This window comes from Eimeria maxima, genomic scaffold (genome assembly GCF_000499605.1).
Source record: "Eimeria maxima Weybridge genomic scaffold, Emw_scaff10, whole genome shotgun sequence".
Classification (NCBI taxonomy): Eukaryota; Apicomplexa; class Conoidasida; order Eucoccidiorida; family Eimeriidae; genus Eimeria; species Eimeria maxima.
The window spans coordinates 27,789-40,288 of NW_013563358.1; the positions used below are offsets into that span (position 1 = coordinate 27,789).

Here is a 12,500-nt window from a genome sequence, read left to right on the forward strand (position 1 = left end):
GCTGCGGTGACGACGAGCTAATGTAAGAATACCTTCTTGCTGCTGCAGCAGCAGCTGCGCAGTGAATACATGAGTTGCTGCTAGGTCTGTTAATACCCATTGAGCTCCTTCTAATAATTCATGTACTTCTTCTGCTGCTTCTACTACCTCCCTGTTGCTGCTGCTGCTGCTGCTGCTGCTGCTGCTGTCGCTGCTGCTGCTAAGTATTTCTGGAGGTATTTGGAGCTTTGATAGGGCAGGTTGACAGGTAGACCCGTATGTACGATCTGCTGCTTCTGCTGCTGCTGCTGCTGCTGTTGCTGTTGCTGCTGCTGCTGTTTGCCTGTGTATTCGGGTGGCTTTGCATGTAGCAGCAGCAGTTTCTCCCTTCTGTGCGCAGCAGCAGCAGCAATTGTGCTGCTGCTGCACCAGTCTTGCCTGTTTATCCAGCAGCTGCATGCGCAGCAGCAACTTGCAGTGCAGCAGCCTGCGGCTCTCTATGAGGGGCCCCACAGTAGGGGGGAACTCTAGCTGCAGCTTCAACTGCTGCTGCTGCTGCTGCTGCTGCTGCTGCTGCTGCTGATCTGCTGCTGCTGCTGCTGTTGCTTCTCCTTCTTCTTCTTGTGCAGCAACAGAGAGCAGCGCGAATTGTTCCTCATAGGGTCTAGCAGCAGGAAGAGGGAGATGTACCCTATTAATAGGTGTGGGGCCCCAGCAGCAAGCAGCAACATGAATAAGGTGTATATACACCTCAAATATATAAGGATAATTACACTCTTGCTGCTCGAACTCGAGGGCGTGGTACTGTTTCTTAACAGTTCTCCATTGCTGCTGCTGCTGCAGCAGCAGCAGCAGCAGCAACCATTTACAGGAAGCAGCAGCACCTAATGGCCCTTGCTGCTCCTTAATTGCTGATAATAATGCTGCATGCAATTTCTGTGCTCGTTCGTATCGTTGCTGCAGACCTATTAATAGCTGCTGCTGCTGCTCCTGTCTTTGCTGCTCTTGCTGCTGCTGCTGCTGCTGCTGCTGCACTGCTGGTAATAATGTTAAGAAACGCTCCCCTGGGGCTGCATGCAACGACCCTAGCAGCATATCTGCTGTCATCCCTCCTGCTGCTAGCTTCTGTGCTGCTCTGTCCCTCTTAGCTATAGCAGCAGCCCATACAGCTTCGTTGCGCAGCACGAGATTCTGCTGCTGCTGCTGCTGCTGCTGCTGCTCATCTACTGCTACTAAGAAGGCACCACTCTGCTGCAGCAAATCTAATGGAGGATTCAATACTTCTTCTGCTGCTGCTGCAGATAGCCAATCCCTCATCTTTTTTCTTCCTTCCTCCGTCCACCCACCTCCTTCTGCTGCTGCTGCTGCTGCTGCTGCAGCAGCAGCAGCAGCAGCAGCAGCTTTTTCTCTTTCTTCCTTAGTTTCAGGGCCTGTTGCAGGTGATGATGGAGGCGAACTCGCCGCATCACCATCTTGCTCTTGCCGCTTTTGCTTCTGCTGCTGCTGCTGCTGCTGCCTCTGCTGCAGCAGCTGCAGCTGCTGCTGCTGCCGCTGCAGCTGCAGGGGCCTCATAGGGGGGGCCTCCCATGACGGCTGTGGCGGCTGCTGCTCGGTAAGAAATCGCAGCAAACGGCCATCGCCTACAGGCGTAGGCTCTATACGAAAACGGACACCTTTAGACATTCCTGCTGCTGCTGCTGCTGCTGCTGCTGCTGTTGTTATTGCTGCTGCTGTTGATGCTGCTGCTGTTGATGACGTTCCTGCTTATGCACGGTAAGCTCTGCTGCTGTTGCTGCTGCTGCTGCTGCTGAGGAAACGTTGAAGGGTGCTTGTTATAATGCTGCTATTGCTGATAATAGCATCGCTGCTCCTGCTGTTGCTGCTGCTGCTGCTGCTGCTGCTGCTGTTGCTGCGGCTACCGGATACGGATTGGTATCTGCTGCGCCTCTACCAAGCCTGCAGCAGCAGCAGCTGCTGCTGCTGCTGCTGCAACTACAGCAGTTGTAGCAGCTGCTGCAGTCTCTTCTGTGTTCTGTTGTAGCGTTAACTCTTTTTGCTGCTGCTACCTCTGAACCTGTTGTTGTTGCTGCTGCTGCTGTTGCTGCTGCTGCTGTTGCTTCCTTTCTCGTGTATATAGCAGCAGTAGCAGCAGCAGCAGCAGAGCTCCGGTGTCTGTACGGAAGGAGGGACACTAGAAGGCCCCCGCGCCACACAGTAGCAAATATGCAGATCTGTTGCTATTGCTGCTGCTGCCGCTGCTGCTGCTGCTGCTGCAACACAACAGCAGCAAAATCCATAGACTGTTTATAGTGTAAAAATAATAAATCTGTACTAATTGCTGCAGCCGCTGCTGCTACTGCTGGGGCTGTCCCTGGCTGCCACACTTCCTGCTGCTGCTGCTGCTGCTGCTGCTGCTGTTGTTGCTGTCAGCCCCGTATGGGGCCCCTACACTGCAGCAGCAGCAGCAATGTCCTAAAACTCTAACGAAATAAATTATATTTCTTAATTTCAGACTTTTTGTATACACACAGGGAAGCGAGCAGCAGCAGCAGCAACAGCAACAGCAGCAGCAGCAACAACAGCAGCAGCAGCAGCAGCAACAGGCATCCTAGCTGTGTGTGCTGCTACTGAAACAAGCCTGTTGCAGTGCAGCAGCAACGGCTGCATATTTGACCAATTATTGGCACTTTAAGAGTCATACGTGTCTACCGACAGCAGCAGCAGCAGCAGCAGCGGCTGCTGCAGCAGCAACAGCCGCAGCAGCAGCAGCAGCAGGAGCAGCAGGTGCTGCTGTCTGCGCTAGACATGACGCTCATTTCAGGTGTCTCTGCTTCCCGTGCTGACTTTGAGTTTGACATCCGCAGCAGCAACTGCAGCAGCTACAAAGACAGCAGTGAGCAGCAACAGCAGCAGCAGCACTGGCTGCTGCAAGCGCAACAGCAGCAGCAGCAACTGCAGCAACTGCACTAACAGTATCCGTACCACCAATTACAATAAAAGCAGCAGCAACAGCAGCATCGACCACATCATAATCATCATCATCAGCAGCAGCAACAGCAGCACCAACAGCAGCAGCAACAGCATCAGCAGCAGCAGCAGCAGCAGCAGCAGCAGCAGCAGGATGACGATATCGGGTTATAGGGAGTCCGAAGCACGTTTGCTTCATACACCTAAAGGGGCTGTCTTTATTAGTGATTGGCTAACACACTCTATGATCAGAAGGTACTGCTGCTGCTGCTGCTGCTGCTGCTGCTGTTGCTGCTGCTGCTGATGGGTGTGACGTTATAGGTAATGATAAGGGATAGTCTTGCTGTTTCCTGAGTCACGCTGCTGCTGCTGCTGCTGCTGCTGCTGCTGCTGCTGCTGCAGGTATTTGGCTTCATTCGCAGAGCAACAATGGCCAGCTGTTGTTAAGTGGTGAGTCTCTGCTGCTGTTGCTGCTGCTGCTGTTGTTGTTGCTGCTGTTGCTGCTGCTGCTGATCTGCGCGGGTAGATTGTTGCTGCTATTGCTACCGCACCCATAGCATTGCTGCTGCTGCTGCTGCTGCTGCTTCTTGCACATGATATTGTTCCAGTGTTGCATCCCTGCTGCGCGTGCTGCTCTATGCTTATCTGCTGCTGCTGCTGCTGCTGCTGCTGCTGCTGCTGCTGCTGCTGCTGCTGCTGCAGGACATTTGTATTAGGGGTTGTGTGTCTTCGTAATTCTGGTGTAGCTTTGCATAAACTTTCTGTTGATGATTTAATCGCCATCGTTAATGGTACGTTGCTGCTGCTGCTGCTGCTGCTGCTGCTGCTGCTGCTGCTGCTGCTGGGCTTGTTGCTGTTGCTGCTTGTCGTTTTGCTGTTGTTGTTGCTGCTGCTGCTGTTGCTTGTCTGTTTGCTGCTGCTGTGTTTTGCATGCAACAGCGCGTGTTGCGTTATCTTTTGATTTGCTGCTGCTGTTGCTGTTGTTGCTGCTGTTGCTGCTGCAGCAAACACGGATATATCGTTGACACCAGCGCACAAGCTAGCGCCGCTGCAGCTGCTGCAGGGCAGCAGGGGACGAGCTGAGGCAACAGCAGCAGCAGCAGCAGCAGCAACTCGCAGCAGAAGCAGCGGGGCTAAGGCAAGCAGCTTATGGCGCAAAGGAGACGACGGAAATGCTCTGTATGTTGCTGCTGCTGTTGCTGCTGCTGCTCTTGCTGCTGCTGCTTCTGTTGCTGTTGCTGCTTGTGGTGCTGCTGCTCTATGTGCTGCTGTCATTTGTGTGTTGCTTCCGTTTGCTGCTGCAGCAACAGCAGCAGCAGATACCCCTCATGGTGGGGAGACGGTGACGAGCCGCAAGAAGGGGAGGAGGAAGAGCAGCAGCAGCAGCAGCAGCAGCAGCAGTTCGAGTGCACTGTGTTACCAGTGTCTTTGCCCCTTCAAGGGCAGCAGCAGCTGCAGCAGCAGACGGAGCAGCAAGACCAGCAGCAGCAGCAGCAGCAAGATGAGGAGATACAACAGCAGATGAAGTCGCTGCAGCAGCAGCAGAGGGAGCTAGAGCAGCAGAAGAAGAAGCTTGAGCAGCAAATCCGTCAGCAGCAGCAGCAGCAGCAGCAGCAACTCGCGGTGCTTCCGCAGCAAGAGCAGCAGCCTCAACGACGGGAGCAGCGGCGGCGTCAGCAACGGCCGCAGCAGCAGCAACAGCAGCAGCAGCAGCAGCAGCAGCGGGCTCCCTTGGATGATGAGGAGGCAGATGTATTGGCGCGGCGTCTTGTGCAGCAGCTGCTGCACCAGCAGGCCAATCCGCAGCAGCAAACGAAGCAGCAGCAGCAGCAGCAGCTGTTGCAGCAGCAGCGTCGGCTGCTACGGCAGCGCAACCTGCAACCAGGAACAGCAGCAGATGCAGCAGCAGCAGCAGCAGCAGCAAGAAAAAATGTATCAGGCTTTTTTGCTGATAGGGAAGCAGCAGAACAAGTCTTTGTGTCTTCCTTAAGACCAGATAGTCATTATATTCCTGCTGCTGCTGCTGCTGCTGCTGCTGCTAGGTCCTCTGCTGCTGCTGCAGCAGCAGCAGCAGCAGGCAACAGGAGACATTTACGAACCCTTGGAAACTACGGCAGCAGCGGCAGACTGCAGCAGCTTGCTGCTTCTGCTGCTGCTGATGGCAGCAGCAGCAGCAGCAGCAACCTGCAGAAAGCTTTCTTAAGAACACAAGGGCTGCTGCTGCGGCAGCAGATGAAGCAGCAGCTGCTGGTTGAGCAGCACCTATTGAGGCAGCAGCAGCAGCAGCAGCAGCAGCAGCAACAGCAGATGCAGCAACAGCAGATGCAGCAACAGTTTCTTGCGCTGCAACAACAACTACAGCAACAGCAGCGACAGCAGCAGCAGCAACAGCAGCAATACACGGGCATCACGACTACCGTACAGCCACAGCTGCAGCAGCAGCAGCAGCAAAGACATCAGCAGCTGCAGCAGCAGCAGAGGCAAGTAGAAAAGATGAAGCAGCAGCAGCAGTTCCTGCAGCAGCAATTTGAAGATGCACTCATGCAGGAAGGAGCCACAGATGACAGCAGCAGCAGCAGCAGTAGCAGCAGCAGCAGCAGCAGTAGCAGCAGCAGCAGCGCAGTTCCCTCCCTGCTCACACCTGCAGAACACCGGGCCCCTCATGCACACTCCAGCAGCAGTAGCAGCAGCAGCAGCAGCAGCAGCAGTTACTCCGAGCATCCCCAACCTGCAAGTACTGCAGCAGCAGCAGCCGCTGCAGCTGCAGCAGCAGCAGCAGCAGCAGCAGACTTTGCCAGCTCTCCTGTCTTAGCAGCAAATACCCCAAAAGTTGATTTTTTTGCAGCACAGCCATCGCCTGCAGCAACAGCATCTGCTTCTTCTGCTGCATCAGCAGCAACAGCAGCAGCAGCTGCTGCTGCTGCTGCTGCAGCAGCAGCAGCAGAAGCAGCAGCAGAGGCAGCAGCAAACTCCAGCGACTCCGAAACAGCAGCAGCATCATTAGAGCTTTGTGGGTCTCTTGCTGTCTCCCCAGACACCGTAAGTCTTGCACCTTGGCAGCAGCAGCAGCAACTGCAGCAGCAGCAGCAGCAGCAGCGTGTGTCTGCTGAAGCCTTGATTGATCAGTTTACTCTAGCGAGACCGGAGAAACACACGCTGCAGCAGCAGCAGCAGCAAGGAGCAGCAGCAGCAGCAGCAGCAGCAGGAGAGGAGCTTACGTCAGCAATGCTTGATGGCATGCTAAAGCGTTTTGATGCAGAAGTGCGCAGCAGCAACAGCAGCAGCAGCAGCAGCAGCAGCAGCAGCAGTTCGTTAGTAGAGCAGCAGCAGACCAATGCAACAGCAGCATCAGCAGACACCAGCAGCACAATTGATGGTTATGCATCTATGAATTGTTCTCTTTCCTTAGCAGCAGAGCAGCAAGCACTATCTGCTGCTGCTGCTGCTGCAGCAGCAGCAGGAACAGCAACAGCAACACCAACACCATCAAGTACGCCTACACAGGTTAAGGTCCCTAGGAGGCATCTTGCTGCTGCTGCTGCATCAGCAGCAAGTGGCTTCGACTGCAGCAGCAGCAACAGCAGCAACAGCAGCACACCGGACAGCAGCAGCGAGGTAAGCACAGCAGCATTACTAGCAGGCAGCGAAAGGGAGATACACCGCGCTCTTATGCAGCAGCAGCAGCAGGAGGAGGAGCAGCACCAGCAGCAGCAGCAGCAAAGACACCCGCGTGCATGCGCTTTTGAAATACCCCTAGACTGATGGCTTGCTGCAGCAGCAGCAGCTGCTGCTGCTGCTGCAGCAAAAACAAGGACAGCAGCATTCCGTGCTGCTGCAGGGAGACTTTTTGCAGCAGCAGCAGCAGCAGCAGCAGCAATAGCTGCTGCAGCAGGAACACTTTCCGATTCTCTTTCTATAAGGTGCAGCAGCAGCAGCAGCAGGAGCAGCAGCAGCAGCACGTGTATATATTTATAATTTATTGTATTTGTTTTTAGCTCTGAATACTCAGCAGCAGCGCACAGTTTGAATAGTCGGTGCTGCTCCTGCTGCTGCTGCTGCTGCTACAAGTGCAGCAGCAGCTGCTGCTGCTGATACTAGCGCTGCTGCTGTTGCAGGGAGCGCTAACGATTTTTTTTGCTGCTTGTACCTTCGGCAGCAGCAGCAGCAGCAGAGTCTGCAGAGGCGGCAGCAATAAGCAGATGCTGCAGCAGCAGCAGCAGCTGCTGCTGCTGCTGCTGCTGCTGGTAACCTAGCCGCTAACAATTTGCGTATAGTGGGAATTTGTACTTTGTAGGGAAAAAAAAGCAAGATAATAAATAAATAAATAAATTAATTAATTAATTAATTAATTAATTAATTAATTAATTAATTTAATTAATTTAATTAATTAATTTAATTTAATTAATTAAATAAAAGATATAAATTGTTATTTATATATAAAAAAAATTATTTATTTACTAGTATAATATACAGACCCAGCGGCCCGAGACGGCAGCAACAGCAGCAGCAGCAGCAGCAGCAGCAGCAGCAGCAACAGCAGCATAGAAGTGTCTCTCTACCTGCATGTCTCCATGGAGATAGCTGGGGCTATCGCAGCAGTAGCAGCAGCAGCAGAAGCTGCAGCAGCAGCAGCAGCAGCACCAGCACCAGCGCCAGAAACATCAGAAGCTGGAGGTGCAGCAGCAACAGCAACAGAAGCTTCACCACCAGCAGCAGAAACTGCAGCAGCAGCAGAACAATCTGCAGCAGCAGCAGATAGCGCAGCAGCAGCAAAAAAAGATGCAGCAGCAGATGTTGCAGTAAGATCACCTGTAGAAGCAGAACCTGCAGCAGCAGCAGCAGCAGCAGCAGCAAAAGCTGCACCAGCAGCAGCAGCAGCAGAAGCTCCACCAACGGCACCAGCAACAGTACCTCCAGCAGCAGTAGCTCCAGCACCCGCTCCAGCAGCAGCTCCAGCATCAGCAGCAGCAGGGGCAGTACCAGCAGCAGCAGCAGCAGCAGGGGCAGTACTAGCACCAGCAGCAGGAGCAGCAGCAGCAGAAGCTGCTTGGCGCTGCAGCAGGGCGCCATCGCCGCAGCAAAACCCTGTTGGTTATTTAAACTTAGAGAGATTTGTTTGCTGCTGCCTGCAGCAGCTGCAGCAGCAGCAGCAGCAGCAGCGACGAACAAGTTGCTTCCTGTTTGCTGCTTGTCTTCGTCAAGCAGCAGCAAGAAATGAATTGCTGCTGCTAGGCTGCGGATTTAATTCGCTGCGCTGCTGCTGGCTTGCTGCTGCTGCAGCAGCAAGAATAGTAGCAGCAGCAGAAGCTACAACAGCAGCAACAATAACAGCAGCAGCAACAACAACAGCAGCAACAAAAGCAACACCAGCAGCAACACCAACAGCAGCAGCAGCAGCAGCAGCAGCAGCAGCAGCAGCAGGAAAGCAGCAAGGGACAAGATTAACGTCACATTGCACCCCTCGTATCCCCTTACGCATGTCAGTAGGCTACCCTGCATGCAGCAGCAGCAGCAGCAGCAACAGCAACAGCAGCAGCAGCAGCAGCAGCACTAATAACAGGAGAGGGAGCATAAAAAGCAGCAGAATAAAAGGAGATATAAAGACACCATGTCCTACAAGAAGAAGTTGCTGCAGAAGAACACCAACACCAGCTGCTGCTGCTGCTGCTGCTGCTGCACCAGCAGCAACAGCAACAGCTGCAGCTGCAGCAGCAAAAACAACAAAAGCAGCAGCAGCAACAGCAGCAGCAGCAACTGCAGCAGCAGCAAAAGCCAAAGATGCTCCTCACCTCAGTTTTGTAAAAAGGTTCGACTACTCTTGCTGCTGCTGCTGCTGCTGCTGCTGCTGCTGCTGCTGCAGCTGTTGCTGCTGCGTCTGCTGCTGTTTTTGCTGCTGTCTTTGTTGCTGCTTCTACCGCGAATTCTGTTTTCTGTTGCTGTTGTCGCTGACTGTTGCTGCTGCTGCTGTTGCTGTTGCTGTTGCTGTTGCTGCTAACCACTGCTGCTGCTGCTGCTGCTGCTGCTGTATTGTGTTGCTGCAGGTTGAGGGAGGAAGCTGCTGCTATCTTGTCTTTGGATTTCTTAGCAGAACCGCAGCGTAGCACCATAAGACAATAAGTCGTGCTGCTGCTGCTGCTGCTGCTGCTGCTGCTGCACCTGCTGCTCCAGCAGTTGCTGCAGCAGCAGGTGCAGCAGCAGCAGCAGCAGCAAAATACATTTAGGTGCTGCAGCAATGTTTTAGTGCATTTAGTTGTGTTGCAGCATGTCTTGCTGCTACTACATTTGCTGCAGCATGTTTGCTTCTGCTGCAGCAAACACATTTGCTGCTGCTGCTGCTGCTGCTGCTGCAACGAATATTGCTCCTGTAGCAAATGCTTAATGCTTCAGCAAATGTGTGTAGCAGCAACAGCAGCAGCAGCAGCAGCAGCAGCAGCAGCAGCAGCAGCAGCAGCAGCAACCGTATAAAGAGGCGTATTTGTTTGTTTTTATATATAACTTGTCTGTCTGTCTATTTTTGTTCCTTTTTGCTGCTGTTGTGCTGCTGCAATCTGCTGCTGCTGCTCCTGCTGCTGCTGCTAATCTATGCTGCTGCTGCCGCTGTTTGTCTCCGGCTCTGCACGCTTCGATGTGTGTCTGCTGCACTTGCTGCTGCTGCTAGACACTAAACCCTAATAGCTAAACCCTAAACCCTAATAGCTAAACCCTAAACCCTAATAGCTAAACCCTAAACCCTAATGGCTAAACCCTAAACCCTTTAAGGAGTGCATGCATGTCTTAGCAGCGAGGCAAATCTGCCGACGGGCAGAGAAGAGCAAAATTGCTGCTCCTGGTGCTGCTGCTGCTGCTGCTGCTGCTGCTGCTGCTGCAGCAACAGACGCGGCGTTCAAAATCTATTAAAGGCTACGCCGCTGCTGCTGTTGTTTCTATTGCTGCTGCTGCTGCTTGCATCGGTGTTGCTGCTGCTGCTGCTGCTTATTCTCCCGCTGCTGCTGCCGCTTACGGGCAGCTCGTGCAGCTGCATGCATTGAGAAGCAGCAAGGCAGCAAATCTGCTGCTGCAGCTGCTGCTCCCGCTGCTGTATAGCAAGGATCTGTGCAGTTACTGCTGCTGTTAGTCGCAACAGTGGAGAAGCATCTGCAGCAGCAGCAACAACAGCAGCAGCAGCAGCAAAACGTTGTTGACAGATTGTAGCAACCAGCTACGCTGACAGCAGCAGCAACAGCGGAGCCAGAGGCCGCAAGCACCCGCAGCAACAGCAGCAGCAGCAGCAACAGCAGCAACAGCAGCAGAAGCAGGGAGAAGTCCTTACCTGTCTGTTTAGACGCATCTGCCTTTGCTTCCTGCTGCAGCAGCAGCGGGGCAATTGGCGACAGCAGCTGCGAGGGCAGCAGCTGCAGCAGCAGCGCATGCTGCGGCACAGTTAAGGCAAGTTGCTGCCGGCGAGCAGCAGCAGCAGCAGCAGATAAAAGAGCAGCAACACTGCTGCAGCGGCGCTTCAACTCCTCCTGCAGCAGCAACAGCAGCAGCAGCAGCAGCAATGACAACATTTGTACCTCCAAAAATAATGCAACAACAGCAGCAGCAACAGCAGCAGCAGCAGCAGCAACAGCAGCAACAGCAGCAATAACAATATTCAAGGGGGCTTACAGATTGTTTCTCAAGCTTCTGAAGCTTTTCCTGCTGTTGCTGCTGTTGCTGCTGCATGCGTTCTGCTTCGTCTGCCTGCAGCAGCAGCTGCTGCTGCACTGCTGCTGCTCTGCGCTGCAGCAGCAAAGGAGCAGTTTTCTGCAGCAGCAGCATTTGCTGCCTCTCCTCCTTAAGGAATGTTGACTCTGCGGTGTCCATCCACTTAACAGCAGCAACAGCAACTTCTGCTGCTGCTGCTGCTGCTGCTCGCCGTGCCTTCCGGCTGGTGTTACCCGGTCCAGCTGCTGCTGCTGCTGCTGCTGCTGCTGCTTTTGCTGCTGCTACACGCTGCTGCCGCAGCTCCAGCAGGCCCTCCTTTTGCTGCTGGTATGCTCCGTGTAGTGCAGCGGCTGCCTGTGAGATCAGCTGCGACTGCTGCTGCTGCTGCTGTTGCTGCTGTTGCTGCTGTTGCTGCTGCTGTCCAACGATGCTGCTGCTGCTGGTTAACAGCAACGAAGAGCCGCGTGCAGCAGCAGTGTCGACGTCGAGCACAACCAGTGCAGCAGCATCGCTTGCTGCTGTTGTTGCTGCTGCTGCTGTTGCTGCTGCTGCTGCTGCTGGTGCTGCAGCAGCAACAGCAACAAGCAGCTGCGGTGCAGAGAAATGAGCAAAGAAGTGCGGCAGCAACTTCTTGCTGTCGCCTAAGTCTAAAGAAGTTACAGACATGCACACTTGCTGCTGCTGCTGCTGCTGCTGCTGTTGCTGCTGCTGCTGTTGCTGTTGCTGCTGCTTCTGTACAGGGGACAAGAGACCCTTCACATCCACGCGGTAGGCACCCGTGCTGCACCAGATGAGAGCACTGCAGCAGCAGCCGCTGCTGCTGCTGCAGTTGCTGCTGCTTCTAGGCAACGCGGGGAGAGCGCGTAGCTCTAGCGAGTTGCTGCTGCTGCTGCTGCTGCAAGATGGTCCTTCTGCTGCAGCAAGGGACACAAAAGACAGGCACTGCTGCTGCTGCTGCTGTTGTAGCTGCTGGTGCCGCTGCTGTTGCTGCTGCAGCTGCTGCCGCAGCGAGACTCTCTTTTGCATGCGTGGCTGTATGGTGTCTGGGCTCGCGAGACATTCCAGCTGTAGGTTGCTGCTGCTGCTGTTGCTGCTGCAGCGCAGCAGCAGCAGCAGCGGTGATGTACATATTAGAACCTCTGCCTGCTGCTGCAGTTTTGCTGCAGCAGCCCGTGGAGGAGACGGCAGCAGCAACCGCTGTGGTTCTGGTTGTAGATTGCTGCTGCTGCTGCTGCTGTTGCTGCTGTTGTTGCTGCTGCTGGTGGCCCACTCACGCAGCCAGCGGGAAACTTCCTGCTGCTGCGGCATGCAGCACCCATCGCCATCCTTCACAGCAGCACCACTGCTGCTGCTGCTTCTGCTGCTGCTGCTGCTGCTGCCCTTCGGCTGCTGCTGCAGCTCCTCCTGCAGCGCAGCATCATGCAGCTGCAGCGCAAGGGCAGGCGGCAGCTGCGCTCGAGATGGAAGGAAAGGAGTGAGGCAGAGACAGCTGCTGCTGCTGCTGCTGCTGCTGCTGCTGAAGTTGCTGCTGCTGCTGCTGCTGCTAGTGGGGAAGGAGACAAAGACAGCAGCAGCAGACCAAGGATTAATTCGTTCTGCTGCTGCACCAAAGTAAAAGGAGGAAGCTAAGGGAGATGGGGGTGCAGCAGCAGCAGCAGCAAAGGGTGATACTGCTGCTGCTGTTGCTGCTGCTGAATCTGCTGCTGGCAGCAAAATCTCTTGCTCTGGCGTCTCCGTGCTGCAGCAAATATCAAAGAGACGCAGCACTGCATGCATCCTGTTGTCGTGTGCTGCTGCTGCTGCTGCTGCTGCTGCTGCTGCTGTTGCTGCTTCTATTGGCAGACGCTCATGGGTCAAGACAGCAACAG

The 12,500-nt window shown here is 54.4% G+C and overlaps 5 protein-coding genes across 5 annotated transcripts in view; 2 read left to right on the forward strand and 3 right to left on the reverse strand.

The window, feature by feature from the left end:
* EMWEY_00001930 (hypothetical protein, conserved) overlaps window positions 1-1,662 on the reverse strand; it is a gene marked incomplete at both ends in the record, with an annotated part of 2,391 nt that extends 729 nt beyond the window's left edge. The window contains one exon of the mRNA XM_013477152.1: window positions 1-1,662. This exon is cut by the window's left edge and continues 729 nt beyond it. Within this exon, the coding sequence (XP_013332606.1) occupies window positions 1-1,662 (1,662 nt within the window).
* A 1,599-nt stretch (window positions 1,663-3,261) lies between these two features.
* On the reverse strand, window positions 3,262-3,729 carry EMWEY_00001940 (hypothetical protein; the record flags this gene model as incomplete). Its single annotated transcript, XM_013477153.1, has 1 exon — window positions 3,262-3,729. One exon carries the CDS (start codon window positions 3,727-3,729, stop codon window positions 3,262-3,264), a length of 468 nt encoding a protein of 155 aa, XP_013332607.1.
* A 477-nt stretch (window positions 3,730-4,206) lies between these two features.
* Window positions 4,207-6,708, forward strand: EMWEY_00001950 (hypothetical protein, conserved; the record flags this gene model as incomplete). The annotated part of the gene is made up of 1 exon (XM_013477154.1): window positions 4,207-6,708. The coding sequence occupies one exon, from the start codon at window positions 4,207-4,209 to the stop codon at window positions 6,706-6,708; it is 2,502 nt and encodes an 833-aa protein (XP_013332608.1).
* An 809-nt stretch (window positions 6,709-7,517) lies between these two features.
* EMWEY_00001960 (hypothetical protein, conserved) lies at window positions 7,518-8,500 on the forward strand (the record flags this gene model as incomplete). The annotated part of the gene is made up of 2 exons (XM_013477155.1): window positions 7,518-8,125; window positions 8,230-8,500. 2 exons carry the CDS (start codon window positions 7,518-7,520, stop codon window positions 8,498-8,500), a joined length of 879 nt encoding a protein of 292 aa, XP_013332609.1.
* Window positions 8,501-8,559: 59 nt separating this feature from the next.
* EMWEY_00001970 (armadillo/beta-catenin-like repeat-containing protein, putative) overlaps window positions 8,560-12,500 on the reverse strand; it is a gene marked incomplete at both ends in the record, with an annotated part of 4,800 nt that continues 859 nt past the window's right edge. Inside the window, 5 exons of the mRNA XM_013477156.1 lie at window positions 8,560-8,649; window positions 8,736-9,026; window positions 9,947-10,080; window positions 10,256-10,451; window positions 10,594-12,500. The exon at window positions 10,594-12,500 is cut by the window's right edge and continues 859 nt beyond it. Coding sequence (XP_013332610.1) covers window positions 8,560-8,649; window positions 8,736-9,026; window positions 9,947-10,080; window positions 10,256-10,451; window positions 10,594-12,500 — 2,618 coding nt within the window. The remainder of the gene's footprint in view (window positions 8,650-8,735; window positions 9,027-9,946; window positions 10,081-10,255; window positions 10,452-10,593) is intronic.